This window comes from Microplitis demolitor, chromosome 3 (assembly GCF_026212275.2).
Source record: "Microplitis demolitor isolate Queensland-Clemson2020A chromosome 3, iyMicDemo2.1a, whole genome shotgun sequence".
NCBI lineage: Eukaryota > Metazoa > Arthropoda > Insecta > Hymenoptera > Braconidae > Microplitis > Microplitis demolitor.
In genome coordinates, this window is record NC_068547.1 from 4,837,835 (window position 1) to 4,864,437 (window position 26,603).

The window sequence follows — 26,603 nt, forward strand, 5'->3', positions numbered from 1 at the left end:
TACTGTCAGTTTTAAAATAAAACCCGAATCATGAAATAAAATGTATAGTTCAGTGTATCAAGTTATCATTGATCGAATAAATTTTAAATTTATCTCTGAATAAATTTCTGTAAAATTTCTATTTATGTACACAGAAAAAAAATTTATCTCGAGTAAAGAAAATATTTTTTAAGACAAACGACTTCGGGAACCAAGTCAAGATTTTCTTGAGCCAAAAAAACTTGTCTTGGCCAGAGAGGATTTCTATTTTTTCCGAGAAAATAGACGTCTTCAAAAAAATTTTTTTTAAAAAAAATACCCGGGAAAAAAAAATCATAAGTAGGTAATGTATGACCAAATATGTATCATATATGTCTAGATATAGCTATATATGACCATGTATACTTATATATAGCTTATGTATATATATCAGAGTACACCATTTACTTTTTTTCCTCACGGAAATTATATATGGCCATATATGACGTGACTAAAACATATATAGCCGCATATGGGCATGTATAGTTTTCCAGTAATTCTATACATTGCCATATATGACTATATATGATTATATGTGGGTATAAATTGTCATATATATATTTACTTTCAGTCGGGAATTTTTTTTTCTGTCTAAGTTCGATAAAAAATGTTAAATTTATGTAGAAGTGCAAGTTCCAAAAAATATCTATCTGAAGAAAATTATAGTAAAAAATCTAAAATGAAAAAGAACAGTTCGTTTGTTCGCTCTCTTGCACTCGAATGGCTGAACGGTACTTTCTGTATTGCACTTAGGCAATAAATGGGAGTATTGTCTACGCTTTTCTCCTGAACAAATGGCAATTTTTTAAAAAATAAATCTGTGATTGCTAGACTATAGTACAATGCATCAATCTCTACTTTTTTATTTTGTGTTTCAAGCTTTTACGTGATAAAAAAATCTAGAAACCCGTCTGAAGTCGGCCATTTGACTCCTACTTTCGGCTAACTGTGTTTTTTAACCAAAAATGGAGTATAATAATTCTAGGGAAGTAATTTTTATTATGATCCATCGCATACAGTTTGGAAATTACGTATTACTTAAAAGATAAGAAAATACTCAGATGGCCAACTTTTGGTACAGTCCGAGTTTAGGAGCTTTCTCTTGTCTTAGAAAACTTTTTTAGTGAATAGGACACTAGTCAGCATCTACTTTTTACTATAATAAGCTTCGTAAAAAGTTATACATAATTTAGATTCAATATAATGTATAAATAAAATTTAAAAAAATGATCGTAATAATTTATAAATTTAAAACGAATGTAAAAAAAATTTTTTAAAGTATAAAAATATTTTTTATAGCGGATGTAGAAAACAATAAAAAATTTTTTGTATTTATAAATGAAAAAAAATTTTTATATTGAAATATTATTTTTAAAAATTTTAAATGATTTTTTAGTTTTTAACAAACAGACGTCATGAAGAATATAATTATGATAAAATCAAAAATGTATATACTTAATATTAATAAAAAAAAAAAAAAAAAAAAAATGTACAATATTGAAGTTTCAATAGATTGATGATGTCAAGAATTACACGGCATATTTATTGAAGAGAAGAAATCATAAGATAATATCTGGTTATAAAAAAATTTGTTTTTAGATATTCGAGCTTAAACAAACGCAAAAAAATCATTTTACACTTGTTAATTTAATACCACTTAAAAACACGTTCAGATATTATCTGATGTTAAAAAACTGGTTTTTAATTTTTTTTATGCCTCAACTTTAATTTAAACTTCAACTTCAACTTGTTAACGGCCATAAAAGAAGAGATAACTTCATTCATGGCAATCGATAAATCTTAACTGCTATCAAATTGTTTTTTTAAACTTCAAATTTACGTCATTAATTGTAAATAAATAAGACTCTGTAATTTCAAGTGTCAAATAAAGTTTTTATTAACTCACCAACTTCATAAATTTTTTTTTTTATTTAAATATTAAACTTAGGGTGTGCGAATCGAATTCGAATCGAATAATTCGAATTTCCGGATTATTCGTAACTTTTCAAATTATTCGTCAATTTTTAAATTTTTCAAGTTTTTCATTTATTTATAAATTTTTAAATTGCCTGATTCGAATTAAGAAAATTTAGGCCAGCTTTCAAATATTCAATTTTTATTTAATTGAAAGCTTAGTTTTTAAAGTAACCGAAAATATTTGTGTCTAAGCTCTATTTACCTCTGACAATAATTTGAATTATTCAAAAATTTATTACAATTTTAAATCGTTCAAAAGATAATTTTGTAATTAATCGTAAATAGCCAAAGTCTAATAATTTTGTGACTTTCTTTAAAAATAATAAATAACAAAAAACAAATATTTGAAAAAATTGCACCTATAGTTTTTTTAATTTGCTACATATGCATATTTTTTTTTCTGTAATTGGTTTGTTGAAAAAAAAAATCCAAAAATTTTTGATTGTCTACTAACTTTAGGATCATAAATTTTCGGATAATTCGTGAGTTTTAGAATTATTAGAAAAATTACCAATAATTCGATTCGAATAATTCATAAGTCTGAACTATTTGCACATCTCTAATTAAACTAATTGTAAGATTAATCAAAACTGTGTCTATACATTTTAATATTTTACTCAATAAATTTCCATCAAGTAACAAATGTTCAATATCCGTTAAAAAGAACTTATTCATTATTTTAAAAAAAAAATATATTATTATCCACACAAGCTTGACATAAAATTCGATAAATATTTAAGGCAAACTGTAAACTTTTATCAACTTTTATCATTATTATTATTATTATTATTATTATTAAGTGTTACAAACTATTATTATACATTACAATTAGTCTTTACGTAAAGGAAAAAACGGTAATAAATTATGAGGGACAATTTGAAATTGCTAGCTATGTCAACGGTTAAAAAATGAGTACGTGGTGTGTACGAAGGTATTGACATATGTTTACAACTCGGCATTTGAATATTCAATAAGTACTAAGCTCAATTAAATTCTTTTTTTGCAAATAGAATAAATATTTGTTTGAAGTTTTTTTTAAGTTAATAATTTATTATTGCTGTATATTTTTATATATAAAAAAAAGAAGAGATTTAATAATAGTATAGTAAAATTGAATATAAATTCTCAGTGACCCATACGTATGGCCAATAAAAATGAATCTAAAAATATATTGTATGTAAGGCAAGCAAGAACTGAGTACATTATATAGATATATAAATATAAATGAGTATGAAACTTGCAAGTATCATTCAACTCAGTAGATATAGCAAGGAAAAGAGAATCAAAATGGCATGAAAAAGGACGTGGAGAAGATGCAGATGAAGAGAGAAAGTTGGACGTGGATGAAGCTGGTCATTGTGTGTATGCAGATATATATACATGCATGTATATTTCTAAATATATGTATACACACATACACATTTAGCAATAAGTAGTATATAGTTACAAGTACGCATTTTATATATAGATACGTATAAATATGTGCGCAAGAGTGCGAGGGAGGTACTCTCGAGGTCGATGGATTTAATTCAATCGATTAAGGCCAAAGGCTACGGACCTGGTATATATAATACGTGCAGGCCATTACGCGTTGTATTGCAAGAGCCCAGGACCCCAACTATACGAGTAGAGTCCGCACAAACGATGCAATAATACCACACGGGAAAAAAATAATATATAAAAATTTTAAAAAACATCAGAGAAACTTAACGATAATTCACCATATGCAATTACTGTAAACTCATTACTACTAAATCTCAAGATACTTTACACTCATATAGAATAAATATTTTTTATACCCGTATTTACCCTTTATCTCAATCGGCATTAACATTAATAGCGAAAAAAATAAATAGTAGGGAAAAAAAAGAAATTTCCCCACGCGTCATTATACATGAAATAATATACATATATGTATATATAGAGTGGAGTGGATTGTTGAGAGAGGGATATAGAGGTGTAGGTCTGGTTATTTGATGCACATATATGCTATGTACCTGCTAGACCATGTAATTCCGGGCGTGCAGTATATACACCGTCATCGTGCAGAACTAGCTTGGGTGCAACCAGGGGGTGGGTGGGTGTGAGAGGAGGTATGATGCCATCGTGACATGGTAATTGCCACGAGCGCGGTAGACACGAAAGTCCGTGAACAACACGACAATAGTAGTGTAGTCTGTAGTGTATATTGAAGCGAGAAGGAGGAAAAAAAAAATAAGAAAAGAAGAATATGGATATATATAATGGTATAGAAAAGAGGGACAGACTGAAAATACACGCCTTTTACGATAAAGAGACTATACTCACTAATATATCGTGTAGTGTGTAGTCTCAAAATTTGCCTACTCCTTACATTACCTTACCCACTGTGTTGTACATAACTCGTATACACTAGTCATACATGTCATTCTCTCTCTTTACGATACATAATGTCACGTGTCACTTGTCTGGGAATAGTATATATGTACTTGTATTCTTACAATATAAGCACGTAAAAAAAAAAAAAAAAAAAATTACGACAACGCTATACTTTTGTAAATTATAAATTAAAATAGTCTACAAGACTGAATTTACACACAAACGTTTGCTTATATTGCAGTAAAAATATAAATATAAATTTTTTTAAATTCAAGTTAGTGGATTATGTAGAATTTTTCGATCTATCGATAGTTAATTTACTTTTAATTGTAAAATATTTTACACAGAAGAAGAGGATTTTTTGGAGGAAGAAAAATTTTTTATTATGGAATGAAAATATAAATTTTTTTAGGACTAGAAAAAAATTATTGACGTAAAAGAGTTTTTTTTGCTCCAAGAAAATTTATGATAGTAAAGTTAATGAGTGTGAATGTAATAGACATCGGCCAAATTTAAAATTATAAGTAAATAAAAAAAAAATATTTGTAAAAAATGCACTTATTAATTTTTTAATTTTTGAAATGCGCATTTTTTAAAAATTTAATTTTGTTAATTACTTACTCTATTTATGAATAATTTTAAATTTGTCTGTCTGCTACATTCACACTCATTAAAGTAAACGGACATCTGAAAATTTTTAAAACTTTGAAATAATAAATTTAAATGTTTATAAAATAAAAATAAAAAAATGCATGTGTAGAAAATTCAAAAATAAGTACATGCATTTTTTTGAAATTTTATTATTTTAATTATTTAATTTTTTTATATGTAATTAAAAAAATTGTCGTATGTCTGTTACATTTACTATCATAGAAAATTTTCCTTTTTAATTCATAATGAAAAAATTTTTTGTGACATGAAATCCTTTTTGTCTGTGTAGATAACTGAGTATTGCTCATAATTGACAAATTACAAACAATAAAAGCAGATTAAGTTTTAAAATTTTTAATTAACTTATTTATCGTAATCTAATAACAGAGGTTTGAATATCTATTACTGATAGAGTTGTAGACTGGAGCGACCTGAAGCTCGAGCTTAAGGAATTAATTTAATTAATTGTGTATTGATAATTTAATCGAGTTTATATAAGGGGGTAAAAAAATACCAATTACTAAACTATAAATAAAAATTTAATACGAACTGTGTTAATAAAAATAGCAACTCTTATAAATAAAACACTTATGAAGAAACTATTCACGTATTCCGGATGAAGAGAAATTGAAACAATATAAAAATAAATCGAATCTAGTTTATTACGTTTGGTTAGCATTGCTATTTGATAAGAAAGAAACGTATTGTTGTAATAAAAAAAAAAAAAATATATATCTGTGTCTGAAGTAAAGTAACGTGAAGAGTGTAAGTGTAGGGAAATTTACCCAAAATTTACTTTAAGAATTTAGTTTGAATCCAGTTAACTTACTAGCTATTTGGTTATCGATTTAGTAGACGGGGGTTGAAAAGAATGAGGGAACGAAGGAGAATGAGAAAGAATGAGAGAGAAATTTTGAACGAATCAAGCAAAGTCGCGTCAACGGAAATGGAATAGCAAATCGAAAGATCGTGCAAGATCGCCGTGAGATATACGACATGACGATGGAGATGGATCCTTGTCGACGGGGCACACGGAGATTGGAAAAACGGAAGTGGTATAATTTCCTGGAGAAAGAAGAACAAGTCAGGGGAGTTATATACGACTAGGAAAGCGAGGCAACCCAAGATTAGTGTGAATACATATATATATATATATATATATATATATAAAAGGGGGTGAGATGAGGTGGGATGAAGAGAAAGAAGAGAGGAGTTCATAGTACAGCAAGTTAGCTCTTTTGATTTCACGTAGCAACAAGAGGATTTTCGACCCTATTCGATTGTTTCTTAGTACCCTTCACTCTTACAACTCACTCTTAGTACCATCCCGTGCTCTATCTCATCGCCGAATATTATTCCCTTCTTTAATAATAACCGTAAAGTTTAATAATAAAAAAAAACTTAAAATTCTAGTAGATTATATCATCTTCACTCATTCACGTCTATCATTATCTCCATTTCAGAATTTTATCAAAACGTTTTTTTTTTTATTATTAAAATTCAAGCCGATATCGACTCATTTTTTTTGGAGACCGATAACAATCGGTTGATTATACTGATAATAAGTGTGAAAAGAAACTGTCTACCTTTTTTTTTTTTTTTTTTAATAATTTATTTTATTCACATAAACTTTTCTCACGTCTATCAAACTTTGTCTCTTATCCAAAGTGCCAGACTGTTACTGATAACAATTTTAATCGCGACAAAGCTTAACGTATCGCAAGTCACTTTAAACTGCGGTTGTATTAATAAAATATATGAGAGAATGAGATAGTCTAAGAGAGTATTTAAAGTAAAATAAAAATAAGTAAATAAATAAATAAACGTGATGATAAAAAGAAATAAAATAATAATAAGTAATGAGAAAAAATAAAATAAAAAAATTTATAAGATGAGTTGGCTCGATGCTGAGCAAAGAATTTTCCCCTTGAAAGCCTTTTGAAAAGAGATTAACGAGACATGGGCGTCGGGACGCCTCACTCACGGCAATAATTTTACAAAGTGTATACGAAATTTCGTATGCTCGCAATACCACCAGGGGCAATACAAGTAAAAAATAAAAAAAATATAAAATCAGAATTGAAATTGTCATGTACGAGTAATTTCGAGGCTGCGATTGGTTATTTCGGCATTAAATTACCCATGGAATTATAATTCCGCTAATAAATATACACATACACGAAATATGTAGACAAAGAAGTGTGAAAATAAAAGACTAAAATTACACGTATGTACAATTTTTACTGTCAGACTTTAGGTTGTTAAGGCCGTAGATCCACTTACAAATAATCGTCTGATTTAAAAAGCTTTTTGAAAAAATATATATGAAAAAAGAAGAAGAAGAAAAAGATATAAATATTAAAGTGCATAATCGTTAATCAAGTAAACCTATGCGTTGTCTCGAGCCAAAAAATTTAAAAAATTTAAATAAAAAATAAACATGGGTTAAAAAAATTACATAGTTTTAAATTCGTAGGCGTTAAAATATATACTGATGAGTGTGTTGCGTACAAAGAAAAAAATAAATATAAATCAAGTAGTCCATTTCAATTCGACCTTGAATCACCTTGTGACCTATTCATACGTGACGAATTATAATCAGGAAGCAATTATTGATCGCCAGTGTGCCAAGATCGTGTCGATAATATATCCGTATAGAATGAGTAATATATTATATTATAGACATTTCACTTATGTGTGTGTGTACAAAAAAAAAATATAAAGGTTAAGTTAAAGTAGATCGTACACACGTGCAGGCTATCATGAAAAACTGTTAGAATTTTTGGGGTAGGTAATAGCGTAGACGATTTACGATAAAACCATTGATTCGATGAGCCAACTTTATCTCTAAAACATTTTCCCTCATCGTATCTAATGACCCAAAAGGCCTGAGGGAAGAATGAAGAAGATAACGAGAAAATTTTCATAGTTATCCTGATGTAAGAAAATAAAAATAAAAATAAAGGAAAAAAAAATCAGCAAGTAGAGGCTTACAGCCGGACTAAGAGACGTGGCTTTTTGAAATTGCATTCGACCGCTGCGGTGACCCGAGGCGTTTCTGGATCGTACGATGACGATGAGGCCAAGCAGCGGTAGAAGGTGTGTAGGTGGGCAAAGGGGTGAAGGGGGAATGAGGGGGAGAACCAGCGACTACGACCGAGCGAACGAAGGAGTGAGTGGCCGCGGGGATAAAGACGTAAAGAGGGAAGCAGATGAAAGAGTGAGAGGAATAAAACGGGGAAGAACGCGTAGAGACCAGGTTACCGATGAGCAAAAGTAAAGAGTAGAGTTGAGAGTGTAGTATATAGAGCCCTGAGTCGAGGTACAAGAGGAGAGGATCAAGTTGAAAGAAGAAACTGGTGGTCTAGCTCTTGAGAATGCTTTTTAGATGAGTGAATTGATGCAGGAGTTTTGAGGAGCAGTCGTGAGGTCGCCGATGATGAAGAGGAAAGCACAGTAGTGCTATTGCATGTACATGCACATGCACATTTATATGAACACACACACAACTCGTCGCCTGCATCAGTAACAGCAACAGCAGAAGCACCAACGAGTATACGCCTGTACACGCGTGTTACTATGCTACGGTGTCGCCGCCTCGACGATTCGCGAGCGAAACACACCCGGGAATTGGCTGACGAACACAAGAGAATACACATCACTTGATATCACATCGTTTGTTGCATACACATACATCGGTATCAAGGCGCCACGCATCAAGGAGTTGAAAACTTTTTTCCTTTTTCTTTTTAATTTATATACATATTTATACACGATGTATTCTCTTATATACAACTATAATAAATGCATTAACACTAAAAAATCTTTAAAACTATATGTATACGCTTATTATATTATGCGAATAACGTGTTAATTAATTTACTAATTGTTTTATTATACTTTTAGTTAGACTAATGGTATTTTTATTACATACTTAAACATTACGCTCAAATGATTTTTTATTGGGTGTAAAAATATTTTAAACTGTAAACAATGAAAAAAAAAAATTCATTATAAAATAATGGATTTTAAAATTATCTAAGCGAAATAGTTTGTGAAATTTTTATAAATTAAATGTTTTTTTTTAATTTTCGCTTATAACACTATTTAATCTCTGTTTGGATAATAGAGGAATGCAAAGCCTCTGCGAAATTGGCAGCCTGACAAGTAACCGAGTTGGGTATATCAATTTAGATATCCAAAAATATATCTAACCACTGGCTTATGTGATAAACGTCAAATGTTGTATAAAGAAGGATGAAAAATAAAAAAAGATAAATAAAAATGAAGAATGACATAAGGAATCTAAAATAAGCTGGGTGCTGGGTAAATAGACACACACGACGTCTTGTAATAAAAAAAACGTCCGAACTAATACCAAAAAAAGTTTTATATCCAACAAATTACCAAGCACTTGGATAAAATGGAGTACATGTTATTAAAGTTGTATACGATGTAGTGAAAAACGATATGAGTGTGATCTTTTTCGCATTGTGTGATAAGAATGTAAGTTTCATGACGCGTTCAATGTCTCTCACGATTCCCCATTCTGCAAAAAACGACCGAATAAAAATAACAAAAAAAAAAAATATATAATAATAATAATAATAATAATAAGAACCCAAGACCAGGAAAAAAAAAAAAATAAGGGAGCACCGAAATGACTCGACATCTGGCACGAATGAGATACACGTGTCGAGATATACGACGTTCAGACGTATCTCAAGCAATATCACGTCGACACACATATAACAAAGGACGCCAAGTAAAGTAAGAATGCAATAGAGTAACAAGTTAAGCCCAGATCTATACTACACTAGTTTATCTGTATAGGTAGAATGTACCAAGACTTTGAATTGAGTAGAAATGATGCTGTAATTACTTGTTTAATAAAATTTGATGCAACTAAGCGAGCCGAATAATCAACAATCAAGATATTCCACTTAAATTTACCGCAAAACGTGAGATATATTACCAAGATATATTATTATAATTATTGTTTGAGCTAAGACGTAATCGTGATTGCGTTACATAAATACATGTATGTAAAGACACGTGCTTGAAAAATGTAGTAAATTCTTAGCACAACTGATGGACTGAGACTCAACACATTGCATATTAAAAAAAAATTTAACTTATCAGAAATGCTACAGCAGTAGTAAATTTATTCCTAATAATCGGGCCAACCGATTGCAGAAGCCTCTGACTTATACGCGGTATATATATATATTATAATTATTATACGGGTGGTGTATACTATAAATATAGGATGCACATTATCTGTATGCAGTGTATTGTGTATGTTATAAATGTGGTGGATTATTTAATGCTAATAATAATCGTTGTCAAACAATAGCCAACACACTAAAGATCACTGAACTTGTGTCCTTGTGATTATCTTTGTACACTTTGTTGAGATTATTTATCATAATAACAGCTGGATCGACACAATCGTTATTGTTTAATATTATTTTATAAAATATATATATTTATTTAATAATGTGTTACTCACCGCTACACTTAACGCCGACTTTCCCTGTACCCCAAATGTAATCTTCACCTGTACAATTAATTTCATTATTAATTAATTTTTTATTTTCATTGAATACATGAGAAAGGGAATTTTTTGAATTTTTAAAAAGTTGATACTGAATTTAGTTGACGTTTAATAATTTTTTTCAAATTATAAAAAAAAATATTTCAAATAAAAGCACCTATAGTTTTTAAAATTTTCTACATGTGCATATTTTTAGTTTCTTTTTTTTTTTTTTGCAATTGATTTGGTGAAAAAAAATTCAAAAATTGTTAATTGTCTGCTAACTTCAGGATCATAATAAATTCAAAATTTAAAAAATAAAAGTGACATTCGGATCTGACCGTACCCAGAATGAAAAGTGAATTTATTAATTTTTTTATAAAATTGTAAAAATTATTATATGGATAGAATTTTGAGTAAATAAAAAATATGACAGTGTCTTTGAAAAATCTAGATAACAAAATAAAAATTAAAAAAAAAGTTAGATTAGAATTAATCAGAAATATGAGATTACTATACTACTATTTTAAGGACATAAGGGGGTATTCTAGTCTAGAGTTTTCAAAAAAAAATGGAGGGAAAAAAAATTACTTTTTTTTTTGTTACATGGCCACCATTTTGCGAAACAATTTTTTTTGCAAATCGCTCTCTTCAAACGAAAAATACATCTATACTCTTCAAAAAATAACAAAGATTTTTGTTTTCACATCATCAAGGAAGGTAAAATCGTGTCAACCAAGGTGCAGCTTTTTTTTTTTTTTGAGTCTCGACTTTGCAGGCCTGTATTTTTTTGAATTTTAACTTTTTTTTTACTAAATTTTTTTGTATTCTTTAAACATAAATAAAAACCTGATAAAAAACCTGATGGTAAAAATCTTTACCGTTTTTAATTTATAGCATTTTGAAAAGCACCTAAAATTTGGCCCTCTAGACTAAAATCCCCTTTAAAAAAAAATTCTAGTGAATTTTTATGGCTGAATAAAAATACGTAAATTATATTAGCGAATGAAGAAACTTATAAATTATTTTTACAAAAATTGTAATAAAATTTAAACTTCATTAGCCTTTAAAATATTCTCTGGATATAATTTATTAGGATAAAAATATTTTTATATGTCTAGTGTTTAAAAAAAAAAAAAAAAAACTATTTAAAAAATAAGTCTCTAAAACGTCTAGAGAAAATAAACTTCCGGGTTCCATGTAGATAATAATATATAATACTTACATTGCACACATAATATAGGCGTCACGAAGTAAACATCGACAAGATTATGTCTAAATTTATCAGTCTCCGAACTCGAGGGTCCAACTATAAAAATAATATATTAACTATTAATTTTATTGTACAAATATCAACCGGCATAAATATTTAAATTTATTGCCACTAATAAAAATAAATACTAATGCTGATAATAAATTAAAAATATAAATAATTTACCATAAGGGCCATTGCTAAGTGTAACATAAGATGACTCTTCTTCGGTATGAGTATCGAGATGAGATAAAATATTTCCTTTCAGCATTAGGAACTGCTCTTATGTACCTCTATTATCTGTAAACAAAAGGTAATAATTATTATTAAGAATAAATACTAATTAAAAAAATTAAAGAAAGTCAATTAATTAAAATTTACCGGGTACAAAAGCTCGGATTTATCACCCCGTCAACGTGACTTTTATCTCGCAAGATAAAAATAAAAAAGTTTTTTTTTTATTTAAAAAAAACCTTTGAAATTTCGTCTCAGGAAGATGTTCCTGGGTATATATTTAACGAAATCCGTATTTCATGCATCCTTTAGTCACAAAAGTATATCCATAACTTTGTAAAAATAAAACAACAAAATCAACTATTAAATTTATACAATCTTGCAGATATTTTTTTTTAATTACTCATTTAATTAATTTAATATTTACTATTAATAATATATCGTATTGGAAGATCATTAACATACTTTATCAAATAATCGTTATTATTACTATTATTTCATTGTAATTCATTGATGAAATATGCTCAGTCTTTATATAAATCATTAGAGTTATTTTATTCTGAGCAATAGCTCTTACTTATTTATCATTATTTGTAATGCATTAAATAGCATTCATTTTTAAAAGCATTTACGAAAAATTCCCGTTTTTTAATTTTATTTTTTCACGCTTTTCTCCCATGTAAAAATCCCTTCAGACATTTATCAAGTCGTCGTGTGATATTATCATATGTATTAATATTTTATTCGTTTAAAAATTTCTTATTGTATCCATACAATTTTGAGTGTTTGCGAGTGATATTGTTTAGTTTTTTTTTTAGTTTAGTTTGTTTTCTCTTTTTAAATTTGTTCATTCAATTCACATCACAGATTGAGCATGACTATAGTCCTGTAAGTAAAAAATACTTTTTATTTATCACATAACAATAGTATTCAATTACTTTCATTATAAAAATAATAATAATAATAAAATGATAAAAAATTAAATCGATAATGATAAATGATAAAAAAAAATTAGATAAAATTTTTATATCATGCATTAAACAAATTATATTTTTAAAACGGTAATTCTATTTATAATTATGTCTTATTATATAGATTAATTACTTTATAATCAACATAATTCAATCATTAATTAAAAGATATTTTTAATTGATGATTTTTTTTTTTTGGTAAAATTTATAAAAATAGAAATAAATTTTTAAAACCGATAAGATTAATGAGAGACCGACAAATTTACAATTATTATTATTATTATAATTATTAATAAATAGTGTAAATAATTAATAAAATAACATTTTTTAAAAATGAGCATTTACAAAATTTAAAAATTAATAAGTGCATTTTTTTAAAATATCATGTTTTCAATTATTTACTCTATTTATTTGTAATTTTAAATTTGTCTGTCTGCTACAATAACACTCATTAAATTTATTATTAATTAGAAATAATATCTGTTAATGATATAAATTAGTTTAACAAGTTTTAATTATCAATTTTTTAAAATTATGATTTCTAATTTTTCCATGACTCGAGTGCAAACTAACAAAAAATAGTTTACATCAATTTAATTTAAAATTACTCACTACTTTGCATAAAGTTATTTTTATTTTCGGGTAATAAATTAATTAAAAATAATTTAATTATTGTTGACATTTCAAATGCTTGTTTTATTATTTAGTGAGATAAAAAAAAATATTATTCAATTAATAAAGTTGGAAAAATTTTAAATTTAATTGACAAAAAAATCATGAGAAAAAAAGTTAGTGGTTTATTTTGAATTTAAACAGACGTACCAGAGTAATTATCAATAAATTAATTAAAACATATATATTACTAAGTGTTAATTATATAAAATAAATAATCATGAATATATTTTCGTATCATAATTTGCACGGAAATTGATTTCCGTCACATGGCGGCGGATGCTACGTTAAGTACCACGTCTTTAGTAGCTTAAAAAAAATTATATATATGTATATATATATATCTATATATACATATATATATAGAAAAATTGCTCCAACAAACGAACATTTCGTTATTGCAGTAAACGTACAAATAAAATAATTACGCTTTGATAAAAAATGAAAAGAAATAAAATCTTATGAGAGTTGCGAAGTATTAATATATAAATTGCAACCGAAACGACAAAAGAAAAGTCTAGATGATAAAATAAAAAATGCAAGTATAAAAAAAATGGTATCCTTACTTTTGTTGGAGCACTTAATCCGTTTATAAACATATACAAAGGCACACTTATTTCTTGGATTAAGTATTTGTTGCTTTAATTAATAATTATGTAAACTCAATGTTTCCAGTGATAATAATTATTGTTTACCTTAATCACAACACGACGACAACTTATAACCCATGGATGGAAGGCAGCAGGAGTCACTGGCTGCATTTTTAGTCCATTGTTACTGAAATCTACACAGACTGTACATTTTCATTGTTTTTTTAACACTCGTTCTTTTATTTCGTAAGAAGCGACAACTGGTGGCGCCACAAGTTTGTTTTTGAATTTTACCGCCATTTTCTTACACCGGCACTTTGAAATTTTTACTACTTTAAAAACATTTTGTTTTAACTGACACTTAATTTTATAAATAAAACTCACTTCCGCCCGATTATTTTAAGAAATTTCAATTATCGTTAATTGAAAACTCCCGAATTTCTTTTGTTTTAAAATTTAAAATTTTAATTATTTAATGAAATTTATTTTAATCTTGTTTATTAATTACAAGCTATTGATTTTTATAATAAATTATCTGATACTAGGAAATTTATTTAAAAAAGAAATCAAAATTTGGAGCTCGAGTGATCGAAATATGAAATGTCGAAATTTAAAATTCGATATTTTTAGATATTTCTGTGAATTTAATTATAACTATTTATTATAATTATGAGTTATTGATTAATGATGCTTGTAACTAGTATTTGAGATGAAAATAATTATTATTATTATTTAAATATGATTCTAAAAACGCGAGCTTAGTGTTAACGACGTAATGTATAGAACGATTCTGAAGTTTCTGTTTCTGATGCAACAGGCAACGGAGAAAAATCATTTCTGCGCATTAAAACTGCGCAGTATTATAAGTGGCTGAGGGGGAGGTAATACTAGATACCATAGACAAATTTGTAAAAAATATTAAAGTATTTAAAATATTTATCTCAATCCATTTTCTAAAAAGCATTTGTATTTAAATAACTAATTTGAGAATTAATACTGATATCTGATGAGTGTTAATGTAGCTGACAATTACCAATTTTAGAAAGTTTTAAATAAGTAAATTTAATAGAAATCGAAAAAAATGGGCATTTATAGAATTTGAAAATGAGTATGTGCAACTTTTTTGTTTTTATATTCTTTATTGTTTAATTTGTTTATTTGGAATTCAAATTTGTCTCATGTCTGTTACACTCTCATAATATCTATTATACTGAAAATTGCAAATAATAGAATAAATTTATATATTCGAAATAAACAACTGAAATGTTTATAAACAAAACCTTCAAAAATATTTTTGTGTAGATCTGGAAATTTTTATTTTGCTTACAAATAACTTATTGATCAAAACTACAAAATTATATCGGATGTTTTCATTGACATGTATGTGTATTAATTGAGCAATATATTTTAAATAACCGCCAAAACTTTATTATATACATCATATATGGCGCTGCAACTCATACATTACCATAATTAAAATTGAAAATGCCCTGTTCATAAATTTATTGCAAATAATAGTGTAATTTAACGTAAGAAATTATTTTAATTAAAAAAAACCTTAAATCTACGGAGAATCTAGGGATATGTTATAGTCACGGGAAAAATTATTCATTTGGAAAATTGTTTCCTGTCTTTTATTAAATTTAAGGGCTCCAGAAAATTTAACCCCGTGTCTGTAACCTGACTCGCAGTTTGTCTTGCCATCACGGGTCGTAGCGTGAATCGTGTCGATAGACACTGCCGTGTTGTGTTGACCAACCAAACATTTATTATTGCTAACCTCAAAATATTAAATCACCTTTATAATTACAAATAAAATATTAATTACATAAATAATCAAATACAATATTTATTAAAGTTTTAGTTTTTATAAGTAATATAGATTTTTCTAAGGTATGAATAAAAAATGTTTATTATTTTACTTATAATGAGTGTGAATGTAGCAGACATGAAATTTAAAATTCCGTAATTAATTATTTGAATGAATTGCAGTGTTTAGATAATTGTTATAAAATAAAATGTCTGAAACGAACAATCATTTCGATCAACCACAAAGCCAGCCACAAAATCAAGATTCAGTTTTATCAAATAATTCAGCAAACAAAAACAATCAACCTTCAACTAATGATATACCTCAAGTAAGTTGTCAATAAATAAAAATTTATGAAATAGTGAATTAATCGATGATTATTTTTAGTTCTTGACTAAATCTAAATTACAAGATTTAGTACGCGAAGTTGATCCAACAGAACAATTGGAAGAAGAGGTTGAAGAAATGTTACTTCAACTTGCTGATGATTTTGTAGAAACGACGGTCAATGCTGCATGCCTACTAGCAAAACATCGGCATGCTAACACAGTTGAAGTCAAAGATGTTCAACTTCATTTGGGTAAACTATTTATTACATTTCAAATATTTTCTTTTCTAAAGTCTACTGCAGTTACTGATCGAATCATATGCCAATTATTCAGTTTCAAAGCAATCACTTCCATATAAATATTTAAATACAACTTATTTATGTGGGTCAGCGCAGTGATCGGCAAAAAAAAAACTCCATTGTTACGTTCCTGTAAAATTGATTGTTTTTAATTTATAGTTTCTGATCTGTTTGAACAAAAATGTCGCTGATAAGTATTTTTAAAACGTCGAGGCAGTCTATGTGTAGACAAAACAAAGTGTCTGTGTAAATGAGAATTGAACTACCTTGACGTTTTAAAAAATATGTAGTGCCATAAGTGTTTTTTTCTGCATATTTAATATTACATTGGATTTGTATGTTTAAAAAAAATAATACTTGATAATTGTAATTGTTATTAATAATAAATTATGAATTTTAGAGAGGAACTGGAATATGTGGATCCCAGGATTCGGTACGGATGAAGTGAGACCATTTAAACGTGCAACAATAACAGAAGCTCACAAACAACGTCTAGCTCTTATAAGAAAATCTATAAAAAAATATTAATTCTAATTATAAATTTTAAAGTATGTTTTTTTTCTGTAAAGTTCTTAAAAATAAGCAGTAATTTTTTTATTATTTATTGATATGAAAAAATTAAACGAATATATTAATTGTAATGTAAATTTCAGTGTTTTTTAAATTTTTTATTTTATCAAAGTTGCTCTAATTACATAAGCGTTTATAGTAAAAATTTTAGCACCTATTTTATAAATTCAAAATATATCAATTATTATTTTATTTATTTATTACTAGTCTAAGTTGATAGACAAATATAGTGATTGTAAAATATAATTTATTTGCAATGAGGCCTTCAGATTAACTCACGGCACTTTTTAATTAAATTTTAATTCAATTATTTTATCTTTTATGTATTTTTTTATGTTCAATAACTTCATAGGCTCGATATTTTTGGTCGTAAAAGATATTATTTTTAGTCTTTTTAAATCTTTTATACTTTTAGATTAATTTTTAACAAAATTTAGATTTATCTAGATCATAAGAATTGATTTAATTAACCCACAAATGTATGAACAAGATTTAAAAAAAAAAAAATTTAATATTTTTTGCGGCCAAAATTTAAAATATTTTCAGTAAAATTTAAACTGTCAAGAATCTTAAAAATTTTTTACGACTCGTTAATAAAATAGAAATATTTTAAGAAATAATTGTCAAAATTAATTGAAATACCGCGTTACTAATTCTAAAAGGACTTACATTTTCATACGCTCTTTTTGATTTAGTTAATAAAATTTAAAGCCAAAAGAGTGTATAATTTTAAACTTCTCGCAATAAAAATTGAAAATGTTAAAAAAAAAAAGGAAATTATTGCTTCGATCTAATTTTCGAAAATCGAGTTTTCATCAGATCTCAACATTTTTACGTCCTAGGAAAAACTATTTTGACTATTTCCGGGTGAACGCCCAACCGCGTGTATGTGTGTGTAAATTGTTTTTATCTGACGATATCTTTGGTACGAATTAACAGATTTGAATTAAAAAAAATTTCTTTAATTTTTGTTGCATAGCTCGTACATCGCTCGACCGATTTGATAGTAAGTTTTATCGTTTTTTGATCTCTAAGACCTTAAAAGTTTATAAAAAATAACTATTCCGAGCTCTCTAAGCTCGAAAACCAGGAAGTTTTGGAATTAGTCCACAGGATCAACCGTTTTTCAGTTTTTTTTTTCCATTACAAATTATTTTAGAGACTTATTTTAAAATTTGAAATTAAAAAAAAAATTTTGAACTCCAAAAGGGTATTTAAGTCATGCGTCCTTTAGACGTTAACATTTTTTTGTTACTTTTTAGCTCTAAAATAAATCTACCAAAAAATTATCTATGAAAAAAAAAAAAAAATTCACACGTCCTTTTAGTTTATGAGAACTCCCTAAAGCCAAAAGTGCGAATAAAGTCAAGTCTTTTTGAAACTAGTCGCAATATCTTCTAAAAGTAAATCAAATTTTAGTGAAAAAATACTTGAGGTACCGAGTGCACAATTAGACTGTAGATTTTAAAAATAAATATTTAGAAAAAAAAAATAACTATTCATGTAATGCATATTTATCAAAAGTTACTGAGCGAAATGTATCCTCAACAATGTCAGCAAGACAACGCACCGCTTGAAGTAAAGCCGCTAATAACAATGAAAAAGACAATGACAATAATTTACTGGGTACAAGGGCATTATTATCATGAGATTGCAGCGATTTATTTTTATTCGCGCACTTGTTATTATCAATCAATTTTTTTTTATCATCATCACCTTTACTCTCTTCCCGCAAATTATCATCAATGTCTTTAATAACAAAATTTCTACTTTTACTCCCATTGTCACTAACTTTTAATTTCTTAAACGACATCATAATGTCCTTAGTAGTTGCGATAGTTTTGAATTTTTTTCGTAACTTGTCACTCTTCTTGCAATTAATGTCATCGAATAAACCATCACTCGATATATTAATACTTCTACAAACCTTAAGTTTTTTTTTTCGCACTTTAAATTCATTATCACGCCTATACTTTTCAATAGCACCCTGCGATGATGTTTTTCTGCAATTAATTGACGACGAACTTGACACACTGCTTTTTAAAAAATAATTACTCAATGAATTAATACGTTTTTTATTAGTGTCCAAATAATCATCGTCATCATAATCATAATTGTTATCAAATGAATTGAATAAATTTTTATCATTTATCAACTTAACAGATTTCCCTAAATTATTATCATTATTACAAGAATTAAAATTTATAAAATCACTTTTTATTTCATTGAGTAATTGAATTTTTTTAAAATTATCCTCGATCAATGTCTGAGATTTTTTTAATAATGACGAATATTTACTGTAAGTGGAGTCATTATTATCTAAACAATCACGTTTAGGTGAATTAAAATATATATTTTTTTCAATATCAATATCACTGTCTGAGTGTGAAAGTCTTATGTAATTATTTATTAATAATTTATTATCAAGGTAATAATTATTGTAATTATACTTTGAATTTTCACTACAAGGCCGTTTATAATTTAGACCATTTAATTTTTTTTTATGATTATCGTTATTACTATTGTGATTATTTATAATAAAACGATTATTCAATAAATTATTAAGCTGTGGTATTTCAAGATTTTGAACGTGCAGTAAATTTTGTTCAATATTTAGTAGGCTTTCTTCAATTTGCATTAGGCACTGCTCGATATCACATCCACTCAATTCATTATCAATATCGTCATCACTTTTTATTGAAGTAGCTATCGAATTATCGCTGCTATTACTATTTATTATACTTTTTATTTCAATGCTATCGAGACTCAACAGTTTTTTCTCATCGTCATTTAAAATATCTGGGGAATAAATTTCATTGTAATCGTAATTATTTGACTCGCAACTACTCGAGTGATTATTTAAATTTTTTTCTTCATCAGTGTTACTGATAGGCAACTCATAATTTGTGGAAGAATTTATTTCTACTGGATTGTTATCACTGTAATTATAATATTTATCATTCTCACTCGTTTCTGAGGGTAAAATGTCGTAAGTTTTGTTGCATATTGGCGAATATGCTGGGGAAGGTTGATTTGATTCGGTTGTTATTGATGATGATGAGTAATTATGATTGTGATTGTGAATTTTTATATTATCAGTTGTTGAGTTTATTTGTGTACTGGCAGAGTCAAATGTTTGGTAAACTGCCGGGCGATAACCAGCATCACTTTTAAACCCATAAGTCATTTGGACATTGAGCAGTCGAGAAGATTCAGAGTCCCGTGATGGAGTGTCGTGACTGTGAATTTCGACGTACGGAGTATTTATTGGAGAATCTGGTAAAAGATTCATGTGACCACGGGAACTTTGTATGAGAGATCAAATACTTGTTGTTGGACTTATTGAATCTGGCGTTGCGTTAAATACACCGTAGATTTTTTTTGTATAGTCTTCTTTGTAATAAATCTAAAATGAAATTACTTTTTTTTTAGTATTTATTAAAGGTGCGAATAGTTCGAACTTTTGAATAATTCGAATTTTTTGAATTATTCGCAAGTTTTTCTAATTATTCAAAATTTTCTTTTTAACGACTTAGAATTGTAATATTTTTTATTTTTAAATAAAAATATCATTTTTTCTTTAATTAGTTGTTGTTAAATTTCTAATTTAGAAGCTCATTTTGATTTGAAATTTTAAAAAATATATTTTTATGGAAAAAAAAAAATTTTATACGAAATATGTAAGTAAATTATAATAATTTCTTATGAAATATAAAATTGTCTTTTAACTTTTGAATAAATAATAAATCCGATAATTTTATTTTAAATATTTTGTAGATAATTCAAATTGTAAAATAATTTAACACATAAATTTTCAATTTCTTTTCAAATCTTATACTTATATTGAAGAAAAAAAAATTTATCATTTGAATAATTATTTATATAATTACTGATTATTATTCACTTTATGAAATATTTTAAAATGAAGTATTAAGTTTTAAATGTTGGTCATGAATTATATATTTCGTATATAATAACTATGTGTTTACTCCAAGGTCATAAATATGAAATAAAAAAAATTATTTTGTAATAATATCAATTAAATGATGACCGTCAAACGTTTAGATAATTTTATACTTGAATTTAAATTTAAATTCTTAATTTTAAATAGAAATATTATTTTTATTTTATAACAAAAAAAATTTTTTAAAAAAACTTATTATTGAATTTTTTATGAATATTTCAAATGGCAATGGAAAATAAAATTTAGAAATTTCTTTCTCATAACTATAATTTACCGAAGCGCAAAAAAATGCATAAATTATTTTTTAAAATATAAATATGATTAGTAATCGATACATGATTCATTTTATCTATGACTGAAGGTACAATTAAAAAAATAATAATCACTACCGCCAATAATAATAATAAAACAAAAAAAAAAAAATCATGAAAGAAAAGTTAAGTAGGACATGGTCAATGATCAAAACGTTTACATTCTATTATAACAATGATACTTAAATTCCTTTCTTATAAATTTCTATCGTTTTTTTCTCAAATCAAAAATAAATAAATTTAATTTTCAAATTTAAAATAAAAGTAATAAAAAAACAAATTTCAAAAGTTTACGTAAAAAATTTTTTTTGAAAAATTTGAATAAATGAACCCTAATTGCTTTTACTCCAAGTTATTGAATATTTATGAACTCGTGTAAAAAATTTTCATTCCGAAAACGTTCATGACAGTGAACTTCCGAAATTGAGACAATTCTGAACTTAAGTTGAACATGTTTAGAACTTTGAAAAAATTAGAAAGTAAAAAATTTTCAACTAGTGTAGGCTTTTCTTGCAGGTTTATTTTTTTTATTTTTTTAATAAAAATAATTTGATTTCACAATTTTTTGGGTTTAAAGAACTTCAAAAAGAAAAGAAATTAATTAGGAATTTAAAAAATTTTTGACTCTTACCAGAATTCTTCAGATGAAGCAAAAAAAAATAAAAATGGTTTGAAAATTTTAATGAACATTTTTTGACTTTTTTCAGAATTTTTTGGGAAGGTCAATTTTTTCCCTTTTCGACTTGTTCAACAATAATCCAAAAAATAAGTGATTGGAACTAATTCTGAACTTATTTTGAACTCAAAAAATTGTCAATTCAAATCATTGTCGCTTAAAAAATTAAAAAAAGAAACCCCGTAAGAGAAGTCCATACTAATTGAAACTTCTTTGCACTTTTCATTATTTGAAAGTTCCAAAAATGTTCAGCTCAAAGTTCAGAATCTTCTCATTTTGAAGTTCAGTGTCAGAAAAATTTTTAGAACGAATTTTTTTCACACAGGAACCGTGAAATTAAAATTTAAGTCAAAACAATTTGAAATAAATAATTAAATTAAATTACCTTAGGATAATGTAATTCTATTTCACGAAATTCGTTAGTAAAACTTAAAATAAATATACATATGGCAATCGCACAAAGCCACTCGGTAATTGTACTCAAAAGATGCATTTCCCAACCGCCGTCATCTTTTGACCATATCCTTGGATTATTTCCTGTTGAATATAAAAATATAAATTGATTAACATAAAAACCTTTTCTATACTCATTAAGTAAAATATATAATTGCATTTTATTACTATGATTTAATTAAGAAATGTAATAAACAAATAAAACAAACCTTGAAGAAATTTAAATAATTATTGTCATTTTATGATGTAGCAAATTATACTCATTATAAAAATAAAAGTTATTAAAAGTATTCAATAATATTATTTACCTTTAAAATCCTTGGCTGCAAGTGCAGCTGCGATAAAAACAACGAAGAAACAAATAGTACAAAAAATCGATAAGACCAGTCTTAAATTTGTTATTTTAGGTGAACAGCCTAAAGGATTTAGTCTGTATGAGTAAACTGCCTGTAAATAAAACATGATTTCATTATTTATTATTATAAACTCAAACTGACTGTTGTTTAATAATAAAAGTAAATAGTTTTATTAATTGAGTCGTTACTTGTAGCCAAATATAAACAGTCCCGCCGCCAAAACATAAAACAGCGCCAATTAAATGGATGATTAGATTAGACGTTTCTTGAAAATTTCCTGCTATCGACATTCCGATAGTTGATATTATCCCGACAATTAATGAAATTTTATTTAATTTTTGCCAGTATGTTGATAACTGATAAGTTGAAGAAATTTCTTTTATTTGAGCGTATCTAATATATATTGTAATACACACTGAAAATAATTAAAAAAGAATCATCAATTAAATTTAATGTTAAAAATTGAATATTTAAACAGTTAAAAGTATTGTCTAAAATTATCCAATTCCATGCTTTTTTAAAATTTTTAATTTTTCATCCAAAAATTTTATTGAACAAAAAAATTAAACAAAATTTTCTGAGTATTATTTTTAAATAAAAAAATTTTCAACTACAGTAATTAGTGTGAAATTGCGGGTAAAAATAATTATTCAAAAAATTTTAACTTGTCAGCAATATTTTGTTTTAAAAAAATAAAAAATTTTGTACGGTATTTCCGATGCAAACTTTTTTTTATTTCAACACAAAATTTTCAGTTGCGAATAAAACGAACTTAAATTTATTTAAAATATTTAATAATTAAATAAATACTTACTAATAACAGCAATTATATTCAAAAATTGAGCGAACAAACAACTTTCTGGTGGAAAAGTTCCAGTGTCCGAAATATAAGGAAATCCTGGTACGACATGACCGTTGATAACAGCAATAATATACCTTTTAAAAATAATTATTATTATTACTATTATTACAATAATTACAAATGGTAAATAAAAAGTACTTACGTGATAATAAAACTAGCAGGTAATGCAATAAACATAAAAATAGGTAAGTAATGTAAATTTGTGAATACGTCTTGCTTTTCCATGATAACAAATAATAATAAAGTGATAAGAAGAGTCTAGAGTGACTGCGAGAAGACAACTAAGAACCAACAAATAACAAACCAAGGCTTGTCCTCGAAGAATATGTCAGGGGTATCAGTCTCCTACGGAGTAACAACAGATTGTACACCGGTGATGGTGTACTGAGGCTGATGGAGACTTCAGTAGAGTACACCGACGTGCCGAGGACAGTACCCAGTCAATATAATAATCATTTGCTCTCGACACTAGTATTTTTTAAAACGTCATGTCTCTTGTTGTGTTGTTGCGATACCTTCCATCTACAATAATCTATTTGAATGTTCTGATTAATTCGTTGCTGACAATTATTATTTTTTAAACTTTCCATTGGTTTTTATTTTTGAATATTCATCGGATCTTTTTTTTTATTTGTTGTCTTCTCTGGATTTTTAAAATTTCATTTATTTTTTAAAAATAAAATTACTCTGCAAATTCAAAGATTAGATTTAATTGATATTTGTGAAATTACATATTTATTCTTGCTAATTATTTAAAAATAACGATAAGATTTAATTATTCTGGTTTATCAAATTGAACGTGACTTGACGATTTATTTATAAATTTTCCTTTTATTTATCCGAAAAAAAAAAATGAAGTAATGATTTGATTAGTTTGCGAACTCAATTTTTTTAAATTTGTCACGTAAAATATTTTTTAACCCGTTGATACAATAAATAAGAAAAGAAAAAATAAAATACTAAATTTACTTACCTGTAATTTTATTATCTGTGACCTCAATTTATCTTATCACAAATAATTTCCACAAATAGTTTATATTTACAATTTATTTATAATTTTTTTGCAGTAAATAATCTCTTTATTGTTTGATAGTTTACTTTGTACTGACAATATGTAATGACGCGTTAATTTTATTTATTTATTTTTAATAATAATTATAGTATGAAAAAAAAAACAACCCCTTAACCTCGAGCAAATACCGAGTACGAGAGTGCGCAATCATTATCCACCTACGTATACGCCCACGACAATGTTTTTTTATTTTTTTATTTATTTAAATTTTATTTAATGTCTGAGATGTAGAGTTTTTTAAATTTGAAAAATTATCTGTATAATTTGATACAAGAATTGTGATGATTGTCATCAATAAATAATCAATAATTATTAATCTTGATGTTATTGACAGTAATAAATGCTAACAATAATTATTATCGATAATTAAAATAAGTACTCATTTAATGTGTGTGTGTCAATAATTTAAATGTTTACTGACAATTTTTATAAGATAGTAGTAATTACCGAGTGTTTGAAAGTGATGCGCTTATTTTTTAGTCTCGTATGATAAATATATATATATATTGTAAACAGTATATTTAAATATATATGGCAAATGTGATATTGTACTGCGATAAAATATTAATTATTGCAGTATACGATGACTCAGTAATTGATCGCTTGACCAATGAAGGAACGGTCGTATTTTTAAATATTTAAATGTAGAACCCGCACAAAAAAAATTTATATCCCGGCAAAATAGTATCCGGCTTATATCTTTAGTATTGTCGTATGTATGCCGGATATATATTTTTTCGTATGGAAAGGCGGCAATAAAAATTGAAATTGAAGTTCTGAAAGTTGTCAATAAAATATTTTCTTTATAAAGAAAAAAAGGATTTTTTGGCGCAAAAAATCTTCACTTGTCCCCAGAAATTTGTGGTATTTTGTCTTCGGGTCAAATGTTACGTAGCCAAATTTGAGAGAAAAAATTTTTTCTAGTCCTAAGAAAATTTTTATCTTTAATTCATACTGCAAAATTTTTCTTGCCTTGAGAAATCTTTTTTTTCTGTGTATTTAACTGTGATGAAAATCTGAGGTAAATAAAAATTGAAAACTGTTTATTTATTGGTCGTGTTCATTCACTTGACCGATATCTCCTCACACGGAAAAAGATATATCCGAGAATATATGCCGGCAAAAAAGCATACATACGACAATACTAAAGATATAAGCCGGATATATACTATTTTGCCAGGATATATATTTTTTCGTGCGGGTCTATATAGTTATTTTGCATAATATAATTAAAAGGATTAAAAATAGTTTATCTAAAACATGCATTGATAAAAAAAAATGATTCTTGTAAAAACAATATTTTCTTTAAAAGTTAATTAATAAAAATTGTAACACTATATTAATTTAATGTTTGTTGAAGAATAATTTTTTTGACAGAATATTCATTAAATTACTACATCATCATTTTTTGAGGCAAATACTTGTAATTCAAATAATTGTAATCTAAAACAACAAATAAGTAATTTATTAATTAATTTATAAATAAAAATAAATTCTCAATCTAATAAAAATAATTATTTATTGTATTTTATGTCTAATTATTTATAAAAAAAAGTAAATAATTATTTTAAAATACGTGGTAATAAAAATAAATTTCAAATGAGTCTAATAGTTCGCGGGTAAATAAGCCCGATGACGTCAT

General features: G+C 26.5%; 4 protein-coding genes across 6 annotated transcripts in view; 1 reads left to right on the forward strand and 3 right to left on the reverse strand.

Moving 5' to 3' along the window:
- The window catches only part of LOC103580680 (phosphatidylinositol 3-kinase regulatory subunit alpha), a 52,101-nt gene extending 37,627 nt beyond the window's left edge, over nucleotides 1–14,474 (reverse strand). Inside the window, exons 1-6 of one of the 3 annotated variants that reach the window (XM_014440539.2) lie at nucleotides 14,236–14,474; nucleotides 12,454–12,912; nucleotides 12,174–12,358; nucleotides 11,979–12,092; nucleotides 11,766–11,849; nucleotides 10,517–10,564 (exon numbers count right to left, since the gene is read on the reverse strand). In XM_014440539.2, coding sequence (XP_014296025.1) covers nucleotides 10,517–10,564; nucleotides 11,766–11,849; nucleotides 11,979–12,063 — 217 coding nt within the window. In that variant the 5' untranslated portion in view covers nucleotides 12,064–12,092; nucleotides 12,174–12,358; nucleotides 12,454–12,912; nucleotides 14,236–14,474. Of the gene's footprint in view, nucleotides 1–10,516; nucleotides 10,565–11,765; nucleotides 11,850–11,978; nucleotides 12,093–12,173; nucleotides 12,913–14,235 lie in introns of all 3 variants that reach the window. The other 2 variants (XM_053737168.1, XM_053737167.1) reach the window with 2 other exon arrangements.
- Nucleotides 14,475–15,757: 1,283 nt separating this feature from the next.
- On the forward strand, nucleotides 15,758–17,324 carry LOC103580681 (transcription initiation factor TFIID subunit 12). Its single transcript, XM_014440610.2, has 4 exons — nucleotides 15,758–16,152; nucleotides 16,252–16,397; nucleotides 16,457–16,649; nucleotides 17,098–17,324. Exons 2-4 carry the CDS (start codon nucleotides 16,278–16,280, stop codon nucleotides 17,223–17,225), a joined length of 441 nt encoding a protein of 146 aa, XP_014296096.1. The 5' UTR covers nucleotides 15,758–16,152; nucleotides 16,252–16,277; the 3' UTR covers nucleotides 17,226–17,324.
- A 1,411-nt stretch (nucleotides 17,325–18,735) lies between these two features.
- Nucleotides 18,736–25,059, reverse strand: LOC103580682 (DNA damage-regulated autophagy modulator protein 2). The gene is made up of 7 exons (XM_008562525.3): nucleotides 24,863–25,059; nucleotides 24,032–24,576; nucleotides 23,842–23,963; nucleotides 23,216–23,442; nucleotides 22,980–23,118; nucleotides 22,604–22,755; nucleotides 18,736–20,673 (listed from the first exon to the last, which is right to left on the reverse strand). Exons 2-7 carry the CDS (start codon nucleotides 24,112–24,114, stop codon nucleotides 20,587–20,589), a joined length of 810 nt encoding a protein of 269 aa, XP_008560747.1. The 5' UTR covers nucleotides 24,115–24,576; nucleotides 24,863–25,059; the 3' UTR covers nucleotides 18,736–20,586.
- On the reverse strand, nucleotides 18,763–20,559 carry LOC128667490 (putative uncharacterized protein DDB_G0282133). The gene is made up of 2 exons (XM_053737807.1): nucleotides 19,718–20,559; nucleotides 18,763–19,303 (listed from the first exon to the last, which is right to left on the reverse strand). Exons 1-2 carry the CDS (start codon nucleotides 20,557–20,559, stop codon nucleotides 18,763–18,765), a joined length of 1,383 nt encoding a protein of 460 aa, XP_053593782.1.
- Nucleotides 25,060–26,603: the final 1,544 nt, after the last annotated feature.